This window comes from Saccopteryx bilineata, chromosome 1, assembly GCF_036850765.1.
Source record: "Saccopteryx bilineata isolate mSacBil1 chromosome 1, mSacBil1_pri_phased_curated, whole genome shotgun sequence".
Classification (NCBI taxonomy): Eukaryota; Metazoa; Chordata; class Mammalia; order Chiroptera; family Emballonuridae; genus Saccopteryx; species Saccopteryx bilineata.
Window position 1 is genome coordinate 312,035,990 of NC_089490.1, and position 23,398 is coordinate 312,059,387.

The 23,398-nt window shown below is 40.6% G+C and overlaps 1 protein-coding gene across 2 annotated transcripts in view; it reads right to left on the bottom strand.

Moving 5' to 3' along the window:
* CUL5 (cullin 5) overlaps positions 1-18,894 on the bottom strand; it is a 92,820-nt gene extending 73,926 nt beyond the window's left edge. Inside the window, exon 1 of one of the 2 annotated variants that reach the window (XM_066247475.1) lies at positions 18,427-18,894. In XM_066247475.1, the coding sequence (XP_066103572.1) occupies positions 18,427-18,450 (24 nt within the window). In that variant the 5' untranslated portion in view covers positions 18,451-18,894. Of the gene's footprint in view, positions 1-18,045; positions 18,384-18,426 lie in introns of those variants that run through there. The other variant, XM_066247464.1, reaches the window with a different exon arrangement.
* Between the last annotated feature and the right edge of the window lie 4,504 nt (positions 18,895-23,398).

Sequence of the window (23,398 nt, forward strand, 5' to 3'; positions counted from 1 at the left end):
GGAGAGAAATGAGACCCAACTACATGGGAGAGAGCAAGGGAAGTTCTGTGTTCAAATACTCCTGGACCCTGCCCTATATATCCACTTCCTTTGGCTCATCTTAATCTTGCTTTTCCTTGTAATATACCATAACCATGAGCAGAGCAGCTTTCAGTAAGATGTATGGGTTTTTCTAATGAATTATGAAACCTCATGCTAGTTTTGAGAGCACCTCAAATATGCAGCTGGTGTCATGAGAGTGGTCTTGTATGTGGAGAATATGGCCTTTATATGTTTGCCCTAAACTCCTCACAGAAAGTATATTTAAAATTTACACAAACTCTGAAAACTGAGACCAAAAAACAAAAAAACCTCCCCAAACAACAACAAAAAACAAACCCATACAGAAAGATACCCATTTCATTTCATAATGCTAAGTAAACACTGATACCAAACTGGTGAGAAGAGCTGGAAATGCTAAACCAATCTAACTACAGAACACAGAAGCAATCATCTTAAATAAATAGTAAATTAAACAAGTGGCACATCAACAGAATGATACCTCATAATCATGCATGACTTCTCCCAAGAATGTGAAAGTGATTCAATAATTTAAAAAATCTATTCATTACATTATTAAAAAGAGAAAAAGAGTGACTCCCATATGTGTTATCATCAGTACTGTTCCTTTTGAAGTTAAATATGGCCACGTGACTTGTTTTTGCCAATAAATCCGAAAAATCATTAATTTTCTAATATACCAGTATCACATATCCCTAAGAAACCCACTATTGTTTTTACTATATGACTATTGATAAGTTGTTCACTTGTATCAGATAAGTTCATGTACTGACTGCATGGAATCTGCAAACTGCTTGAAATCATTACCCAGAAGCAGCTTTGAACATTCAGTCTGACAAGAACCTAAGTGAGAATCAGCTAGGATGGTGGTTGGTTATACATACAGATTTCTAAAACCTACCTCAGACCTGCTGGATCAGAATCTCTTGAGGTGAGTTTAGAATTTGCAAGTTTAGCAAATTCATGATAAAAGTATATGAAAATGTTAAGAGGATTTATGACTCAAAAAGGTTAGGAACCTCTAACTAATATTAAGTTCTGTGAAAGCAAGTGATGCTTCTTACATCAACAAATATTTTTGATCCTAAAGGTTACTATACTGTCACGCTCTAGGTACCTATTTTTACCATACAGTATGTTTATTATAAGGACCACAGAAGATAACTCTCTCAAAATTTAGCACAGGAGCCTGAACAGGCATTGGCACAGTGGATAGAGTGTTGGACTGGGATGCAGAGGACCCAGGTTCAAGACCTCGAGGTCGCCAGCTTGAGCACGGGCTCATCTGGTTTGAGCAAAGCTCACCAGCTTGGACCTAAGGTTGCTGGCTCGAGCAAGGGATTACTCGGTCTGCTGTGGCCTCACGATCAAGGCACATATGAGAAAGCAATCAATGACAGCTAAGGTGTCACAACAAAAAACTGATGATTGATGCTTCTCATCTCTCTCCGCTCCTGTCTGTCTATCCCTCTCTCTCTGTCACTTTAAAAAAAAAAAAAAAAAAAAAAAAAGTAAAAAAACAATTTAGCACAGGACTAGCTGTGCTTTCCCCTGAACAAGTATACTTGTCACAAAAATTAGAAGATATTTCAAAATGAATATGAAATGATTTAAAAAAGCATTTGATTTTTAATTAAACAAGAACATCCGGGCCCTGGCCGGTTTGCTCAGCGGTAGAGCGTCGGCCTAGCGTGTGGAGGACCCGGGTTCGATTCCCAGCCAGCGCACACAGGAGAAGTGCCCATTTGCTTCTCCACCCCTCCGCCGCGCCTTCTTCTCTGTCTCTCTCTTCCCCTCCCACAGCCAAGGCTCCACTGGAGCAAAGATGGCCCGGGCTCTGTGGCCTCTGCCTCAGGCGCTAGAGTGGCTCTGGTCGCAACATGGCGACGCCCAGGATGGGCGGAGCATCGCCCCCTGGTGGGCAGAGCATCGCCCCATGGTGGGCGTGCCGGGTGGAAGTCGGGCGCATGCAGGAGTCTGTCTCTCCCTGTTTCCAGCTTCAGAAAAATGCAAAAAAAACAAAAAACAAAAACAAAACAAGAACATCCGAAAAGCAAACAACAAATCAAAGAAAGTTAGTTGTTCAATTATGCAAGTGAGATGCAAAACCAACTTTTATTTCACTGGTGAAATGCAGTATACAAAAGGCTAAAAGTTCTCGAGTATTTGCACATCCCCTTATCCCCTAATTTTTGTGAGTAGTTTAGTTTGTTCTTACCTTATGGACTTAATCAGGGAATGAAAAATTCAATGAGATTTGTGATCCTATGGCATACAAGTTGTGTACTAATCTTTCTCTACTGTTATTATTTTCCTATAACCCTCATTTCTTCATTTATTCTTCCTCTGAGGAAGGGATATACAAACAAATATGAAACAACAAACATAACATACAAATCTTTTCTTGACTCTGACATGGAGAATCATAATTTCCTCTTATTAAAAGATCACTTTTTAATGTCAATTAAGTCTATTTCCATAAACAATTTTGGCACTTTATAAAATTATATAAATCCTTCAATTAAAAATCAAAAAGGTACAGAACACTAGAGTAAACAGGTATTTGAGATAAATACTGGTTAGGCTCTGAAATCTACCAGCTATGGCAAAATACCTTTTGGTTCCAAACACCTTTTGTTACGCCTGTTTGATGAAACATATAAGATTAACTACAGAAACATTTTCTCCTAAAGGACAGAATTTAATAAGTAAATGTTTTCTATTAAGCTTTTATAATAGATTCCAAAAATGATAATCAAACTAGTTCTCTGACCTATTTCCTGTTAAACTGAAGAGTATATTATATCATAACTAGGCAGCAGGATATCAGACCTACAATCTGCAATTCACTAATTCATCTACAATTAAGGGAAGGGACCTTCAAATTATGAACCATGATTTATGAATGTTTCCAATGGTTAACTGAAGGCTGCTTCATCTCTATTAATGTATCACAATGTGTCTTCTGCTTTAATTCTTTCACTATTACTCAGAATAGCAATTACATTACTACACAGAACTCACCAATTACCAGTAAGTCTAGCATTATCCCACCCACTGGCTCTTTTTCAACAGAGATGTTCATTTGCCATACACCTGCCTCTATACCATTCACTCCTATGGCACAACTAATTCCTTTACCGAGGTGGGCCCCAGCCCCAACCCCGGGGCCGCGGACAGGTACCGGTCCGTGGGCCATTTGGTACCGGTCCACAGAGAAAGAATAAATAACTTACATTATTTCCGTTTTATTTATATTTAAGTCTGAACGATGTTTTATTTTTTAAAAATGACCAGATTCCCTCTGTTACATCCGTCTAAGACTCACTCTTGACGCTTGTCTCAGTCATGTGATACATTTATCCATCCCACCCTGAAGGCCGGTCCGTGAAAATATTTTCTGACATTAAACCGGTCTGTGGCCAAAAAAAGGTTGGGGACCACTGCTTTACAGGCACTCTTCTCACACAAATGGGCCATGGGGAAGCCAATGAGAGATGGACATGGAAGATATGTAGGGAAAAAGTATGTAGGCAGAGGAAACAGCCATTGTAAAGACCTTACTCCAAACATAGAATATTTGATGTACTCAGGGTAGAGCAAAGCAAGGACAGAGGAAAGTGCAGATGAGGTCAATAGAACAACAGAGGGCTGGATCTGGCAGGGCCTTAAAAGACATCAAGACTTTGGTTTTAATATAAGATGAGGAAGAATTAAAAATTTTTGAGCAAGAAGTGATATTATCTTATTTCTATTCTATTGTATTTTATTTTTAAAATCATTTTTATTTTTCAATTCAAGTTGACATACATTAGTTTTAGGTCTGCACCTCAGTGATCAGACATTACATAACTTACTAAGCGATATAAATCTCCCACCTGACACCATATAAAGTTAGACCATATTTCCTATGCTACAATTTACCTTCCCATGACTATTTTGCAAAAACCAGTTTATATTTCTTAATCCTATCACCTTTTTGACCCATTCCCTCCCAACACTCCTCCCATCTGGCAACCATCAAAATGTTCTACAGTGTGTCCGTAAAGTCATGGTGCACTTTTGACCGGTCACAGAAAAGCAACAAAAGACGACAGAAATGTGAAATCTGCACCAAATAAAAGGTAAACTCTCTCAGTTTCATACCTATTCAGTGCAGTTAGATGTGGGCTCACACACAGATACTTTAGGGCTCCTTAGGTAGCTATCCCGTATAGCCTCTATGGACTCGTCACTGACTGATGGCCTACCAGAACGGGGTTTCTCCACCAAACTGCTGGTTTCCTTCAACTGCTTATCCCACAAGGTAATGTTATTCCGATGTGGTGGCACTTTGTTATAAACGCACCAATATTCACATTGCACTTTTGTCATGGATTCGAATTCAGCAAGACACAGAACACACTGGACTTTCCTCTGTACCGTCCACATCTTGACTGGCATGGCTGTAAAATTATGACTTAGCGACTTGCCAAATGCGTGACCTTGAGTAATTACTTAAACTTTCTGTGCTCCAGCTTCGTCTGTACATACAATAAGTACGTATTTGAAAGGGTTGTTGTAAGGATATAGAAGTAAAGTGTTCAGAAAAGTAGTTGACATAAATAAAAATATAGTGTTAGCTATCATTATTATGATATTAGAACCACTACTGCTTCTACTTGTCCTACAATTATAGGATTTGGTGATCAATTAGATGAGAGAATGATCGTCTTTTGTTGAAAAGACTCAACAAAAGCAGTATTAAGGCCCTAATACTCTCAAATGACTAGTATAGTTTTCCTCATCACCAGTACTCCCCAATAAAACTCAATATACAAAGGATACGAAATTCTAAAATACAAACATTCAAAGGTTTTCTTTAAAAAGTATGAAATATAACCTTCCCACACAACATGTTTTTCTGTGGGGGTAAGGTATCCTAAATATGTGCTTGTTCTCCTATTTCATAATACAACAGGGTCCTTAATTTCTGACTTGAACGAATGGCTGGTGGAATTAGCACATACACAGGCGATCAGTGAACAACTAAAGTGAAGCAACTATGAGTTGGTACTTCTTGTCACTGCCCCCACCTCCGTCTCTTCTCTGTAAAATCAATAAATCTTTTTAAAAAAATAGTATAAATAACTGAACTCAAATTTATTTAGATGTCAGATATTTGAACTCCCATGGAATTGTAAAGGAAACTATTTGAAGAGAAATAAAAAGAAATCCTCTTTTATACCACAAATATAACATGTACAAAATGTGTTGGCCTCTATTAACCCAGAGTAACCAAATGCTATATATTTGTAATGAAAGAAGTAGTAGAATGATTAAACAAAAGAATAGTATGAGAAAGTTTTAAAAATTCCATCCTTCTATAACCTCCATTTCAAGCATTCTAATTTGATTACCCTCTCCCGTCTTTGTATCTCACTCTAATGCTCTTATTCCAATACTCTTAACTCTCCTAGAGCCTCCAACTCATTGGTTCTGCCACTTTATTGTTCTGTGTGTTAGATTTGTGGGGTTTTAGCTTTCATCAACTTAGGAAACATTTGGCTTATTTCTTCAAATGGCAGAAGAAATGCCAGGGGAGAAATACATTTGAGTTGGATGGTTTAGGAGAAGAGGTGAGTTCAGTTTTGGAAATATTCTCCGATAAAAACAAATGTTGAACTCTTAGCCTTCATTTCTTTTCTGTGTTCTCCCTTTATTTAAATAAAAGTTTATTTACAATACTAAATTGGCTTGCTTAATGTCTCCCTCACAGGGCTGAGTGGAAAAATCACTGTCAGTTTCTCAGAAACAAAAAGAGATGGAAGAAAATAAACAAAGGTTCAGCATCCTTTCCCTGCTCTGATCAGTATTTAAAAAAACCAGAGAAAAAACAAACAAACAAACAAAAAAAAACCAGAGTGACTGAATATAACATGTTGGTTACCCAGACCCAAATAAAATATATGCAGCTTTAACAGAAAACTATTCCCTAATGAAAGAATCAGTTCTGAAATAGATTGACAGTAAAATCCCACAATCTCTTATCTATAGCCATGGCTGTTTAAAAATTAAAAAAAGAAAAAATGCATTAGGAAGAAAGTAAATACAGAAAAAGTTTAACCTTTTGTAATGTGTTTGGAGTGTGGGGACATGTTTTATAGACCAGTAATGAAAGATGATACACAGAATTCTAGAATATATTACTTTAAAAAATCTGTACACATCCCATTGAAATTTAAGAGTGCTTTTTCAAACAATGAGTTCATCTACAACAATTCCATTTTATTTAATCACAAGAAAAAGTAGACATATAATTGCTTATACTATTAGGTATCATGTTAAAAAATAGAAATGCTTAAATAAACACATAAAAGTAAATTAACAGAGAAGTCCACTGGCTTACAAAATGTTTTAAAAGTAACAAAATCATTTTTAAATGACTCACTTACTTGAAACAAAAATATAAATACTGACCTATTGGTTTTCCTGAAAACATCTGGAAATCCTATAAAATATATGGAACAAGTCATACCTTATCAAATACTAGGTGCAATATTATAAGTACAATATTTTATAATGATGTCAAATGTTGCCTTTAAGAGAAAACAATGTAGCTATTATCACTGTCCATCATCTTGCTACATCTTCATGATGACAAAAGTGAAAGAAGAGTTATAGCAAAAGGACAAGTTGAAGGCAAAATAAGAAATAAAAACATCTACACAATTAACAGCAATTTTTTTCTAGCATTTGGATTTTTTTCATGTGCATAATATTTTGACCACAAAGCACGTTTAGTTGTTTCAAGATTTGTATTTGGCCCTGGCTGGATGGCTCAGCTGGTTAAAGCATCATCCCCAAGCACAGAGGTTACTGGTTCAGTCCCTAGTCAGGGCACAAAAAGGAACAATTGATGTTTCTGTCTCTCTTTCCCTCCCTTCCTTTCTCTCTAAAATCAATAAAAAATAAACATTAAAAAAATTTTGTATTTGTTCTCTCTTTGAAGTTCCTAATCTATTGATTATGGATTATATCCAATGCTGACATTCTAATAAGTTATAAAGAATCCAATTTGTATATTTTAAGTCTCATATAAACTATGAGGTTAGCTATTTGAATATGTGGGTTCCCATAGTGTTTATAAGCCACTAGTGCTCTCAGTTATGTGATTTTAAAACCACATTTGCAATCCCCTTTGACCAAAGGAACCACCAACTACAGAATACATTTGAATACTGGCAATTCTACATTCTAGCCACACCGCCCTTTTAAAGGTGTTCCTCAAATATGCAAAGCTCACCACCGCACTTCAAGACTTTCGCCTAAAATGCAGATTACTTTTTTAAATTTTTTACTTTTATTAATTTTTAGAGAGGAGAGAGAATGAGAGAGAGAGAGAGAAGGGGGAGGGAAGAGCAGGAAGCATCAACTCCCATATGTGCCTTGACCAGGCAAGCCCAAGGTTCTGAACCGGCGACCTCAGCATTCCAGGTCGACGCTTCATCCACTGTGCCACCACAGGTCAGGCTAAAATGCAGATTATTCAGGCCTCAGTCTCCATGTCACCTTAAAGAGAACTACCTACACAATCTAAATAATGCCCTTCTCCCTTTCTTCTATGCATATCCAAATTCAAGGTCTTGAGCTGGTAGGAAAATTGCTTTGATTTGCTGAGATTGATGAGACTAAAATTTTAATTCAGACTAAACAGTACTTTCAATTTTTTCTTTTTTTTTTTTTTTTTACAGAGACAGAGAGAGAGTCAGAGAGAGGGATAGACAGGGACAGACAGACAGGAACGGAGAGAGATGAGAAGCATCAATCATTAGTTTTTCCTTGCGACACCTTAGTTGTTCATTGATTGCTTTCTCATATGTGCCTTGACCATGGGCCTTCAGCAGACCGAGTAACCCCTTGCTCAAGCCAGCGACCTTGGGTCCAAGCTGGTGAGCTTTGCTCAAACCAGATGAGTCCGCACTCAAGCTGGGGACCTCGGGGTCTCGAACCTGGGTCCTTTGCATCCTAGTCCTATGCTCTATCCACTGCACCACTGCCTGGTCAGGCCTAAACAGTACTTTTATTTTTTAAAAAATATTTTATTTATTGATTTTTTAGAGAGAGAGAAGTGAGAGAGAGAAGGGGGAGAAGCAGGAAGCATCAACTCCCATATGTGCCTTGACCAGGCAAGCCCAAGGTTTAGAACCGGCGACCTCAGTGTTCCAGGTCGACGCTTTATCCCACTGCGCCACCACAGGTCAGGCTAAACAGTACTTTTAAAGAATACCAAAAAGCTATGCGATCTGACTGAAATGTCATTTAGTGGCAGGGAAGGAAAATTCAACAGAAAATAGTTGAAAGTAATCTTTAGGGGAAAAAATAAAATTATTTTCTGTTGTAAATAAGTAAAATAACCCCATCTTCTGAATACCTGTACTCTTGATTATACTGTTCTTGATTATATTGTTTTCATCACAGCCCTCACTACTACAAAAACTACTCAATGTGTTATTTTTTTAAGAGAGGAAAGTTGTGGGGGAGAAAGAGAAAGACAAAGAGGGAGGGAAAGAGGGAGAGAGAGGAAGGGAGAGAGAAGGAGAGAGAAGGAGAGAGAAGGAAAGGAAAGAGAGAGAAGGAGAGGGAGGGAGAGAGGGAGGAGAGAGGGCAGAGAAGAGAGGGGGAGGGGGAGGAGACAGGGGGGAGAGGTGGGAGAAGGAGAAAAGCATCAACTCACTGCTCCACTTCATTGTGCATCCCATTGATTGCTTATCATTCATACCTGCCTCGACTGGGGACTGAACCCTCGACTTTGGGCTCAAGCTGTGACCCCAGGATTGAGCCAGGGACCACAGTGCTCTGTGTTGATGCTCCATCCACTGCACCACCACCAGTCTGGCTGTTACTTATTTCTTTAACTTGTCACAGTCACTACTTTATCACTGACACTTAGAATAGTATCCAGCACAGAGTAGATGCTCACATTAGTGGAATGACCAAATTCCAATTATAGAGATAAATATTCTTGATATTACCTGTTTGTAGTCCATGTATTATGCCCAGTGTTGTAACCTGGGCTGTAATTTGTTGATTTGTTCACAGAGCCTATCAGGCACCAATTTACTCTACCTACTATACCCAGGCAAGAGGCAGATGACTTTCTCTGACACAACTGGGTTCACCAGGACCCTAGCAAAACATTTAATAAGAAAAACCTATCAGCCTGACCTGTGGCGGCCCAGTGGGTAAAGTGTCAATCTGGAGCACTGAGGTTGCCAGTTTAAAACCCTGGGCTTGCCTAAAAGGCACTTATGGGAGCTGATGCTTCCTGCTCCTCCCCTACTTCTCCCCCCCCCCCCAAAATGAATAAATAAAATCTTAAAAAACAAACAAACACCTGCCTTTGTCCACTTTTCTTCTCCACCCTTCTTCTCTGTTCACTAGATAGATGCCTAGTGTCCTCTTGATATCCTCCTTCAGTCTAAGTCTCCTCATCTAATCCACTGGTAAATGACTGATCTCTCAAAGTTTATCTTGAATTGTGAAAGTTAACAGCTTTACAGATTATGGTAACTATTTGCTCATTTATTTTCACATACTATGATAAATTCTCACACATTTATTACAGTTTTACAGAAAGTTATTTTGTTCACTATTCACACTCCCATCCCTACCCAAGGTCAACATACATACCCTTGGATTCCTTTTCTCCCTGAGTGTCAAATGTAACCATGTCTCTAGGACAAGACACTACAGTGAGGGAAAGCAGCCCTAATGATCACACCCCTCTTAGATGACCATTCAAGAGGGCAATTTCCATCAACCCAATGAAACCTGACAAGTAAGGTTCTAAATAAACAAGGCTCTTATTTATGTTTAAGTAGGCAATTAAAAGAATTACCCAGGTGTGTATCTTAACTACATTCATTGACAACATTCAAATATTGGTACCACATCCATATTCCTTGTCAAATCTGTTCCTGACTGAATGCCTTTGCATTGGCTATTCTGTTCCCTCCACCTCAAACTCTTCTCCCAAATATGTACATGGCTCATTCTCTTGCTTCATTCAAGTCTTGCCTCAGATGTCATCTCCTTCCCTGATCATCCTATCAAAAACAACACCCATCACTTTCTGTATTTTACCCTGATCATTTATTTTTCTTCATAGATTTATCACAACCTGACCTTACAGTACATATTTGCCTATATGTTTGTCTCTCTCTACCACAAAATGCAAGTTACATTAAGGGCAAGAATTTGTCTACCTAGATTATCATTATCTACTTGGAATTAGAAAATGCTAAATACTTGTTGATTGAATTAATTTTCAGTCTTAAGAAGACTGCACCATGTTCCGTTTCAATGAACATGGTTTCATTAGCACAAATGCCCCTTATTCATGGCCACCTCACAAATTAGATTTTGAATACACACAAAATAGAAGTAATGAAGGCCAAGAATTCAAATATTCCTCATTATCTGTGGAACTTTGTTTCAAACTTCCTTGTCTAGCATTGAAGACCTTTAACAACTTAACCCTGACTTTCTTTTGTATTCCTGTCTCCCAGTGTTTCCCATATTCTGGGCTACTATGCTGCAAAGATTTCAAGGAGAATCATTCATAAAGAACTGTAACAGCATGCACCCCTGCTACAATATAGCCATACTGATCTAGTCTCCATTCCAGCCAGATTTTCTGCTAATCACCACCTATAAAGTCTACCCATCTTCAAAATCCAATTCCAATGCTTTCACCATAAAACTCTTCTTGATGATCCTACCAGAAATTATCTCAGCAAATGGTAATACTCTTGAAGTTCTTGCCTGAGAGCAAATAATCAGTACATTTTATTTTTATTTTTTGCACGTGCACAAGAGAGAAGTAGAGACAGACAGACACAGAGAAAGGGAGAGATGAGAAGGGTCAACTTGTACTTGAGTCACTTTAGTTGTTCATTGATTGCTTTCTCATAAGTGCCTGGACTGGGGAGCTCCAGCTGAGCCAGTGACCCCTTGCTCAAGCCAGCAACCTTGGGCTCAAGGCAGCAACCTCGGGGTTTCGAACCTGGATCCTCAACGTTCCAGATCAACACTCAATCCACTGCACTACCACCACTCAAGCAAATCATTAGTACTTTTTACTCTCTTAGTATATGGTAAATTCCCAAATAGGCTGGGCATTGTTTTATACATCTTTGTATCCTTCATGAGGCCTTGCACATGTGTCTAATAAAATCATTTTAATAGCTTATTTAATATTTCAATAATGAATAAATCCTACAGAACTTTGAATCATTCCTTTACACGAGATGGTTAAGATATCACAGACTAACAAAGTCCTGGCACTAATAGGGCTTACAGAAAGGGAGATACATGTAAAAAGGTCCTGTAACTAATACATAAGACATAATATAAGTGCTACAGCAGACTGCTGCAGTGATATGGTTGTGCAGAGCAGGCTACAATTAATTCCAAATAAGAGCATTCAAAAAAGAAAGGTGGTATCTGAAGCTGAGTCTTGATGAATGAGTAAAGATTTTAACAGGCAAACATTGAGGTGAAGGGGCATTCCTTAACAGAAAAAACAGTAAACATAAAGAGTGCTGAAGACTCTAGTATGCTAGTGAACCAAAAAATAACCAGCCAGAAAGGGAGGGAGGGGGAGAGACAAGGGAAGAGAGAGAGGAAGAGGGAGGGGGGAGAGAAGGGAAAAGAGGTGGGAAGAGAGGAGGGAGGGAGGGGAAAAGGGGAGGGGAAAAGGGGAAGGGACAGAGGGGTAAAGAGGAAATATAAATGGTTATTAGGGAGAAGAACCAGATAGAAAGAAAGATCACAAAGAATTTGAACCATCAAAGGTATCTGAGCAGGAAAGTAATGTGGTTAATACTGTTTTGGTCTAGAGCTCAGATCAGAGTTAAGAGATAAAAACAGTGAAATCATGGGAGTCGAGACTATCCCAGAAAAAATGAAGTAGAAAGATAGAAAAAGGCTAAAGATTTCCTGAGAAATAATTATATTGGGGAGGAGAGGAGAAGAGGGAGGTCAGCGAAAAACACAAGTGGTTTGAGAGCTAGGAGACCAAGGAGAGAATGCAATAAAAACCAAAAGGCAAACAGAGGTAGTCATCAACAATATCAGAAGAGTGGAAGAATGTATGAGAAGGATCTCATTTGGCAATTAGGAGGTTGCTAGAGCTGTTAAGACCAACAGCTTCAATATAACTGTGAGGGCAGGGAGAGAGCCAGGTCATGTAAAGAGAAAAGGTGAAGAATTATAAAAGCAGCAAGTGGGGGCTGCTTTTCTAAGAACTGTGACAGTGAATAGAAAGAGAGAAAAGAGCAAAAGTTTGAGTCCAAAGCAAAGCACAGGTTAAGCTTATATGAGGAGTTACATTAACTTTTTTATTCCCACAGAATAAAGGAGACTGAAACAAAATAACAGGAGACATGCTGCCAAGTCATGGGGGGTGAAATGAAGGCTGAACAAGTGGAAAGGAGGCAATACAGAAGGTGCCTTGGAAATGAAAACATAAGGGAAACTAGAAAAATTTGTAGTATCAACCAAGGAAGTTAAGAATATGCCAAATAACTGGGTAAAGTAACACGCTAAAAATTAAATGTTGCAAAATAAGATGTAAACAATTGCTATTTGGAAAAGGATACTCAATTGGATAAACAGTCAAGAAAATGAGCACTGGGGGCCTAGATGATAATTGCAAAAGTCAAGGAACAAGTGGAGTTAAACACTGAAACAAAATGTTAACATAGTAGTATTAAAAAGTTACAAAGTGCCCAAGCAACTGATAACTGTATGTCAAAATGTACAACACAAATCTTTGTATTATCTAAAAGATTTCTAAAATCCAACAGTAGTCCATTTGCTTTAAATCAGGGGTAGTCAACCTTTTTATACCTACTGCCCACTTTTGAATCTGTTAGTAGTAAAATTTTCTAACCACCCACCGGTTCCACAGTAATGGTGATTTATAAAGTAGGGAAGTAACTTTACTTTATAAAATTTATAAAGCAGAATTACAGCAAGTTAAAGCATATAATAATAATTACTTACCAAGTACTTTATGTCAGATTTTCGCTGTTTGGCAGAATAAATCTTTATAAAACAACTGACTATATGTTGGACAGATAAAATATAAATATATTATGCTCTCACTTCGTTAAAGATGGTGCTGCTGCCCACATGGAAGCCTGTTGCCCAGGTAATATTAACTAGAAAGCCCGGCGGTCATACGAAATGACCTCTGTTCTAGATATTATAAATTGTAATTAAAATGATTTGTGCAAAGGTGTCTGCTAATTCAAACTGAATAACCCAGGGCAGGTGGTAAGGACGCCCCGTTGCTTAGTGCCCCATGGGGTTTCCCCTTTCTACTTGCTTAATTGCTTCAAGTAGAGTGCAATGAAGGAAACCAGTGGCGGTACATTTCTTAAGAGCCACCGCTAGCTCAATAAACAAAGGTGATTTAAATAATAAAATGTTAATTCACATGTCAAAGATCTCTTTGTACACATTTCTTGTGTAGATCTTTCCACCATTTTTAAGCTCGCCTTGTAGAGAACCATCAATTATTTTTAATTTTACGTCCGTTCTTTCACGAACTCTTGAACAGGCAACTTAAAGTTGAACGTGTCCAAATGCAGGCTCAGGTAAAAAAATGCCAACACGCTTAAGCGTTTGGCCCTGAGACTTATTGATGGTCATAGCAAAGGCAAGTTTTACAGGAAATTGTCTACGTCTCAATTGAAAGACGCATTTGCTCTGTGACTGAAGCAAGCCTTGTCTTTCTCTGCTCAGTGGTTTCTTTTTGTCGAGAAAGCCGTTTTTGTGCAGCTTTAGCTCCTTTTCTCTCCTCTTCAGTGCTGTATTTTCTAGGAAGCATTCTTTTTTTATTAATTTTTTTTTTTAGTTTTTTTATTTATTCATTTTAGAGAGGAGAGGGAGAGACAGAGAGAGAGAGAGAGAGAGGAGAGACAGAGAGAGAGAAGGGGGAGGAGCTGGAAGCATCAACTCCCATATGTGCCTTGACCAGGCAAGCCCAGGGTTTCGAACTGGCGACCTCAGCATTTCCAGGTCGACACTTTATCCACTGTGCCACCACAGGTCAGGCTCTAGGAAGCATTCTTAAAAGAAATTACGTTAAGATGTAGTTTTTATGTAAAACAGATGATTGCCAATGCAAACAAATGTTCACCTTCCCCCTAACCCACTCAATTTGCGTTCAGCCATGGCAACTTCACCCCATTGGCTAGTACAGTTACGCAAGCAACCAATAAGCTATCGGCGACAAACAGACACTTAAGCCGCATATAATAAAGATGGTGTGTTGGGGGCGGGCTGTGAGCAGGCAAGATGCTTGTAGACTGGAGCTTGGTTTTAGGACTAAGCCTTTCCCACCCTTTATGATGTGGGGTGGTGCAATCCCATCATGCTCCAGATAAGTGACTTTATATTAGAGACTTCCCTATTTTGTATATTGGATTAAAGGTTTTGATTTCTGCACTATAAAGTGGGGCAGACCAGGAGCTTGCTCTCTCGGTTCCTGAGATTAGCATTAGAGCAGAGAAAGGCCACGTGGAGGAGGCCAGGAGAAGCATCCAAGATGGTGGAGTGCTGAGAGAGAAGCCAGTTTGTGCAGGGAGAAGGAAGGAGATGGGGAACAGAGGTGAATAAGTCTGGTGAGCTAGGAAACTCGGATAAGTCAGTAGCTTTGTGAGCACTGAATGAATGGGTTTTGGAGCCCAGTGTGTGTTTTTACTTGCCCCGGGTGCAAGCTAGGATTAAAGATGATGGCCCAACAGTTCTTGGCTCTGTTGTTTCTTTATTGACTGTCCGAATCCAGTGTGAACCTGCATGGGCAGGGCTGCTGTGATGGTGGCCGTGGATACTGGCTTTACACTATAGTTAAATCTATCTTTTTATTTATACTTTGGTTGCTCCACTACCACCCACTAGTGGGCAGTATGGACCAGGTTGACTACTACTGCTTTAAATAAAAAATACAATTATTATTACAAATTTCAATTTAAAAAAAGTAGGTGGTTTTGATTGCATTGTCCTGACTTGAAAGTTTCATACCAAGGTTTTGATAGTCCTGTTATCTTTCACAACATGTTACTACTCTCTTAACTCTGTCATTCACAAATTCAATAAACTTAATGCAAGCTACTGGTAAACAGGAAGAGGACATTTTTCTTCAAAGGTCCCTCTTTAGGATTGATGATAAATTAGTCATCAGTTTGCAGGTACAACTATTTAACTGATAATGAATCCAATCCTAACTATACTCTCATCTAGTCCACATATTTCCATTTTGACCACAGGACATGAAAAGTCTGTCAAATGTGCTCTGATGAAATCTAGTTGCACAATGTCTAAAGCATTTTTCTAATGAACCAGTCTATTCATCCTGTCAAAAAAAGGAACTGAGGCTAATCTGACCACACCCTAGCCAGTACTATCTCTATTAAAGGTACCACCAGTATTCAATTTAAATGATCCTATAAATTACATTATGGCTCTACCCTGTAAAGATCACACTACATTTCTCCAGGAAGACAAACTTCCCAGTTTTTATTAGCTGCTTCTAAATATATGACTATAAGGCTATCTCCACACCCCAATAAGGAGAGAAAAAAGAAAAAAAAGTATTCTGGGCAATTTTAATATGTAAACTTTTGGTGATACAGATAAAAGAATCAAATGTCTCTCTCTAATGTCCATTATATTACATTAGCTACACATATTTAAAACCACATATAATATTTAAAAATTCTTCTTCTCTTTTTAACATTTCATGAAATAATTTACTGAAATTTTCCCCGAGTATCCTTGGTATCTGTTTTCATGTTCACTAAAGTGACTGAGTCCTTGGCTAGTTTTTTCAAAGCATTGTTTCCTTCCTTTTACTTATAAAAATTGTTTGAATTACAAAACTTTTGGATCCTTGTTATCTTTTTAACCTAAACACTAAGCTCATTTTCTATATGTTCAGGCAGTTTTTCAATCTATAAGTGTGTACAGTAGATGTAGATTCCTCATCTCTACAAGTAAGCACTCACTAGTGTTGACTGAAGTAGCTTCAGACTTCTATTTCCTCCAGTCTATCCTCTGTTCTTTTCTGATAGAGAATTTTTAGGGGGAAAAGACCTGATTCACAAAGAATCAGGAATTCTTTCTTTCTTTTTTTATTCTTTTACAGAGACAGAGAAAGAGTCAGAGAGAGGGATAGATAGGGACAGACAGACAGGAACGAAGAGAGATGAGAAGCATCAATCATTAAGTTTTTCATTGTGACACTTTAGTTGTTCATTGATTGCTTTCTCATACGTGCCTTGACCACGGGCCTTCAGCAGAACGAGTAACCCCTTGCTCAAGCCAGCGACCTTGGGTCCAAGCTGGTGAGCTTTTGCTCAAGCCAGATGAGCCCGTGCTCAAGCTGGAGACCTCAGGGTCTCGAACCTGGGTCCTCCGCATCCCAGTCCGACGCTCTATCCACTGCACCACCGCCTGGTCAGGCAGGAATTATTTCTTAAACACATTTCAATAACAAGCTATTGCTTATGTTACCTGTGGATGCATTCACCGTAGTCTTTAGAAGTCAAACAAATTTTCTTTCTGAACTAATATCTTAGAACTCTGCTATAGTCATGAGAAGAGTAGGCTGATCACTAAATTCCCATGAATTATTTTTTATTAGAAAAATAGCAAGAGCAGTAATTCTAGTAATTTATGCATATTGTGTACTAATTGCCACTCACTGTTTTAAGCATTTTACACTCGTTAACTCAACCTTCACAACGCTCCTATGAAACGAGTGCTGTTAATAATTCCATTTCATTGATGGGAAACTAGGCAACGAAGTTAAGAAAATTGCCCGAAGTCATACCGCTACTAAACAGCCAAAATCCAGTTTAGCTCTAGGTCCCTCCACTTTTAGGAAGAAGATATATTGCCTCTGAAGTGAATAAAAATAGGTTTTAATCTATTTGCAAAAATACATTTTAAGGCAGTCCTATCGATTAGGCAGTTAATAGAAACAGTCTAGAGAAAACACTAGAGAGGCTTCAGTATATTTTAACATATTTCCTACTCGATTATTTTCTATTGTTCGTCCGCACTGGCTGAAGGAGGAATGATGGCTTGAGCCCGGAGTACTTCAACCTTTGTGTTTACGTCCCCTGAGCTTAAAAGACCCCCATTTCTGTAACCACGTACTTTCAAGGCAGTCGTTCCTGCCACGAACACAAGCACAGACTAAGCAGACGAGGGCCCTGTCTTCCACATTCTCCTCCCAACACTTTCACTAAGTAAGGCAGACACTCTGCCCCCTGGGCCTCCATCTCCCTTGCTGTCCCAAATACTCCAAACCAGCTCGGAACCGCTGTCTCGGGCAGGGTGACGCGCCCAGGCCCTCAAACCACGGAGCTGCCTCGGCTCCCGGGCGCGGGCGGCGGGTGGGGGCGCCGCTCCCTAAGGAGAAAGGGCAAACTGGGAATGGAAGGTCGGTAGGCCGGGGACCGGGAGACTGGGAGACGCGGAGGCCGGCGGGCGGGGGGACCGGGGGACCGGGAGACGCGGAGGCCGGCGGGCGGGGGGACCGGGGGGCCGGGAGACGCGGAGGCCGGCGGGCAGGGCGACCGGGGGGCCGAGAGACACGGAGGCCGGCGGGCAGGGGGGCCGGGAGTCGTGGAGGCCGGCGGGCGGGGGGACCGGGGGGCCGGGAGACGCGGAGGCCGGCGGGCAGGGCGACCGGGGGGCCGAGAGACACGGAGGCCGGCGGGCAGGGCGACCGGGGGGCCGAGAGACACGGAGGCCGGCGGGCGGGGGGACCGGGAGACGCGGAGGCCGGCGGGCAGGGGGGCCGGGGGGCCGGGAGTCGCGGAGGCCGGCCGGGGTGCAGGGAAGCCGGGAAGCGGGCACAGCGCGCCGCCGGACGCGGCGTTTCGCGCTCAGGACAGACACTGAGGAGGAGGGGCAGAAACCTACGTTCGGCAGCATTTTCTTGGGTTTTCCTTTGATGCGTCTTAGGCTTTCGCTGGAGAAGAAACTGAGACCTTCAGAGTAGCAACGGCCTCGTCGGTCAGGGCACATGCACCACGTCCCCCTCCCGCCGAGGCCAGACCCGCGGCCGGCGAGCACCGCTCCCGTCAGCCCACAGCCGGGCCTTCCTTGCGCGGGTCAGTCCCCGGACGAAGCCTGTCGACCACAAGGCCAGCGACCCGCGTTCCGGTTTTCGGCGGCAGCCTCCCAGGCTTCCCTTCCGGTAGACAACTCCCGCATTCCCGCCCGGACCCTGAACCCAACCTTTCCCGAATTGCTGAACCCAGCAGTCACGGAGTAAAAGCCAAACTGGACAGAGGGTCTTACCTTTAACAGATTAGACGTCGCCATGTTCCTTCAACTTAGAATCTCGCGATACCGCGCGAGATTTCGTGGCGCTCCGGCCCAGGCCACAGCTGCAGGCCGGAGTTCCCACCGGGTCCGAAGGGCCCACCGGCCCGCACCGGGGTGTGGTGGGAGGCGGGCGGCGTGCCGACAGTGCTGACCTCGTCCCAGGAACGTGGAGCTTTCTCGCTCGTTCTCCCTACATGGTCACTGGAGCTTCACACTCGAGAAAGCTCATACGAATGCTCAGCGAGACGGCGGCGGCGAACGGTGAGAAGGTAACGGGAGCCGACCTGAATTGGAAGAGAGAAGCATCGACTCCACGAGCTTCCTCAGTCTGTCGGATTAGCCTTTGTGGTTGCACCCTCAGCGGCCACCGGCAACAAATTTAGCTCAGCTTAGGCCCTGCAGCTCAGGTTCCAGGTCACATCACGTGACGCGGCGGGCGGGCGGGCGGGGGCGCGCTCAGGAGCGAGCGTGGGAGCCGTGAAGCCTTGCTGGGCCGGGAGGCGATGAAGAGGGTGGCGCGCGCCCTCTGCTGGCGGGACCACACATCTCCCCTCATCCCCCGCCCCAAATCTGGCGGCTGAGTGTTAAGGGAAGTACCTTACCCGGAATGAAATGCTGGTAACAGCTGCCTTCAATAAGAACTGGCACATAGAAGCCACCCAATTAATATCTGTTGAATGAATACATTGAATGAATGAATGAATGAATGAATGAATGAATGAATGAATGAATTGAAGGAAGGAAGGAAGGAAGGAAGGAAGGAAGGAAGGAAGGAAGGAAGAAATACCTGAAGGAAGGAATGAAGGAATGAATGAATGAATACACAAAAGTATTAACTATTGTTTTCAACAGTGCCTGGTACTGAAATCTGTAAAAGATTGATCAGGCAATGAATGTTTATCTTGGATTTCCTGAAGGCACCTAATTTTTTTTCTTCTTTTCTAAGTCAGAGGAGGCGAGATAGAGAGACTCCCGCATGAGCCCCCACCGAGATCCACTTGGCAGCCCCCATCTGGGCAGATGCTCTCTGAAGGCACATTATTTTAGAGGATCTTAAACCATAAGGTCCCAAGCTTTATCCCGTCAGACCACAAGCCACTGGCCAAGGAAAGACAATATAATTTATATGTAGAACCTACTATATACCTGATATTGTATTATGCATATTTACAAACAGTATTCATTCATTATATGTTAGAAGTAAATAAGAGCTATGACGTATAAACCAGGGAACTGGGATGAAGTTTGAAATTTTAAACAGAGTGACCCAAGTAGGCCTCACTGAGATGACATTTGAACAAAAACTTGAAGGAAGTAATGAAGAAGGCCAGGTCTATGTGGGAGGAGAGCATCGCAGATGGGGACTCACAGGTGGCCCATTTCCCAGAATTTCCAAGAAACACTGAGAAGGTTGGTGTGTTCACAGCAGAGAAAGTAAAGACTTGTAGAAATTGTAGAGGACTTTGTTGACTGCTGTAAAGACTGGTTTTTATTCTGAGTGAAATGGGACATCATGATAGGCTTTTGAACAGAGGATGGCATGGTCAAACTCCCATTTTAACATGATTATTGTGACTGTTGCATAATGAATAGAAGCAGAAGGGTAATTTAGAAAGCTTTTGTAATATTTCATTAATTAAGTCAACACAATAATCATGCCACCTAGCCATCTAGGCACTAAACAATGAATAAGTGGTAGAACAACGGTTCAGAGAAACTATACCCGTAATGTCCTGGCAGAGTTTTAACATAGGGATGACTGTTACAGGTCATCTTTGTTCCACAGATGAGAAAAATGAGGTTCAGAGAGGTGATTGGGACAGGGTCACTCATCTGGGTCTGGAGAATTCTAGTTCAGAATAAACTTTATATAATTATAGTTCCCTTTTTCTAGTGAAACTACTGTATGCTATCTTAACTCTTCTGCTTAATTTAAAATGTAAAACACTAGATTAATAATCAGCTTTATGTACTCTTTAAAAAAAGGTAGATGACAAGCTATGATATAACGAATGAATGAATGAAAGTATGACCCCACTTGAAGAATTCAATTAAGTATTTAATACTTATTTGAGTACCTACTACAGGCATACCTCATTTTATTTCTCTTCACTTTATTCCATTTCACAGATGTGAAATGAAACAAACTGAAGGCAAAACCCTCCACCAGCAAAAAGATTCCTTGTTACTTTATTGTAGTGGTCTGGAACCAAACCCCCAAAATCTCTGAGGTATGTCTATATGTACTAAGCACTGAGAATACAAGAAATAAATAAGACAGAGAACCATGCCCTCTGGGAATCTTATTAGGAAGCCAGATACTAAGCATAGTTACATAAATCAAATATTACTTAATGAGAATTGTGATACTACTGCAAAGGAAAACTACAGTGTGTGCTTGAGAATGAATGTATGCCATAATTCTGTGGCCACACTTTGAACCTCATGAATACTTTTGAAAATTCGGTTTCAAACATCCCACTAACAAGACATACCATTCTAAACTTACTTGTTCTGGCAACACCACTGCTGTAAGTCTGACTTCAATGAGTTCTCCATTCTTTGACCCTCATCACTTCCTTGTTATCTATCATCCCATCCTGTTTTCACTTTCTTCTTCATCCAATTTAGATTTTAGAGTCAATCATTATAACAGTGTTTAAATATTTCAAATGCTTGAATACTTAATTTATTTAAAAATAAATAGCACAAGCACATCTTATAAAATTCAGGAGGTGATAAAAGGAATACAGTTAAAAGTAAGCCTTCTTTTCCTTTCTGGAGTAATGTAATGGTTCTATATTGTGAGAGGGATTTGGGTTATTCAGATGTATTCATTTGTCAAAAAAAACCATGTACCCTTAAGATTTTTGCATCTTATTCAAAAGAAAAAATAGTAAACAAAAATTGAAATGTAGTTAATGATATTTATGCTGAAGAATTTAGGGGTAAATAAAGGTATATATCAAAAAATGAGATGGATTGATGGTTGCATAAGCAAGCTGACAAAGCAAGTAAAGTAAAATGTTAATACATAGAAACGAGGCAGTGGGTATACTTATGTTCTCTATGTAAAATCTTTCAGCTTGTCTGTTTGAAATTTTTTATAACTAAATGTTAGGGGAGACTTTTCGTCCACAACAGCAGTTTTAATGTCTTCATGTTCCTTTTATTATTATTATTGAATTTATTGAGGTGACATTGGTGGGGAAAACTTTTTTCTAATTCTTTTATATTAATTTTTAGAGAGAGAAACATCGATTTGTTGTTTCACTTATTTATGAATTCATTGGTTGAATCTTGTATGAATCGAGCCCACAACCTTGGCATGTCAGGACAACGCTCTGACCAACTGAGCTACTGGCTCAGGGAAACTTTTTTAAATGGTCCTCCCTCCCTTCACAGTCCCCCAGACACCCGTTCTTCCTTCTCAGAGACAACTGCAGTTATGTTTCTTGTGAATCCCTAGGATGTTCTATGCATATGTAAGCTATCATGTATGTATTTTTCTCTCCCCACAAATGACGGCATACTACTTACAATCTTAACATTTTATTCTTTCATTCAGGTATATGATATAAAACACTGAAAATATGTTTGTGCTTTTTTTTTTTCATGTTCTGTTACAGAAATTCAAACAATTACTGGCAGGTCCCAATGCATCCATTGACTCCAGGATGTTTGGGATTGTTAAAAGAGATCCTTGACGTCCATTTTAAATACATACAATAGCCATAAAGTCAAAGTTTTTGATATGTAAGAAGCAAAAAACAAACAGCTTTTTCACATGTAAAGATAACATGTAAAGTTTATTCAATAAACTAGATGTGTATTATTTAGAGAATTAGTGAAAAACTAAATGGGGCACGAAGGGTTTACAAGATTTTGGATTGGAAGAGGGAGGACAGAGATGGAAGAGGGTGGCTTTTGAGTCTTTCCAGCTCTGTCACATGGAATAAAAAGAGTCTGTCTCAAAAGACTACTCCACTTCCTGTCACCATGAGCACACGTGGGAGCCAATGCTAAGCCTAACCCTAACCAGAATCTAATCAGACTCCTATATCAATTTCTGTTCTTATTCCTAAACCGGATCTGTCTTTGCTGTGCCAGCTCATGCTACACATTGCCTGTCCTGAGGGGTGTGTGAGTTGTCTTTCTTGGGAAAGGGTATCTCAGAGGTATTTATCTGCCTTCTCCATATTGCCTATAAGATAGTCACCTGTATCTTAAGTTTACACTCAGCCCACAAGATTACTCTATGTGGATGACCCTCTCTCCCATGATCCAAAAGACTTCTAAGCTTTGCTTCCACCTCCAGAAAGTAGGACCCTGGAGAAGATGGGTGACTGGAGGAGGTAAAGAAGGGAAGGCCCACTAGCAACTGTGAGAAACCAGAGGGAACCATCCTAAGATTTCCATGGGACTAGGTCAGGAGTGAAACCCCCACAGTCCAGTTTATACTTACTACATAATTTGCAACTGTCTTCAACAACAGATGTGAGGTTTAAGAAGAAACGAGAAAAGAAGTAAGAAATTATTGTCTATGATAGAAGGAGAGTGAAGGGACAGAGGAAATGCTTTGATTCCTGCGCAGTCCCAAATATCCAGCTGAGAGCAGTAATCGTGAATTTTAGTTGAGACCACTTGGCATTGCTATGAAACTGAGACACAGCAGAGTTAAGCACGGTGCCCAAGGTCTCTTGGCTTGTGCGTGGCAGGACCTGTCTGGTTCTAAAGCTGCATCAGGTGCTTACACTGAAAAGGTGTAGAGTAGAACGTAACCCAGGCTGGGGTTTTATTGAGGGAGGATGTTGCAGGGCGCTGTGCATACACTGTATATAAGAGAGTATGATGTTGACTATGGGATTAAAGCTGAATCTGGAGGGTGAAGAGCAGTGAAAGATACTAGAATCAAAGTCCTGTCTGCCCAGGTGAGAGTCTATCA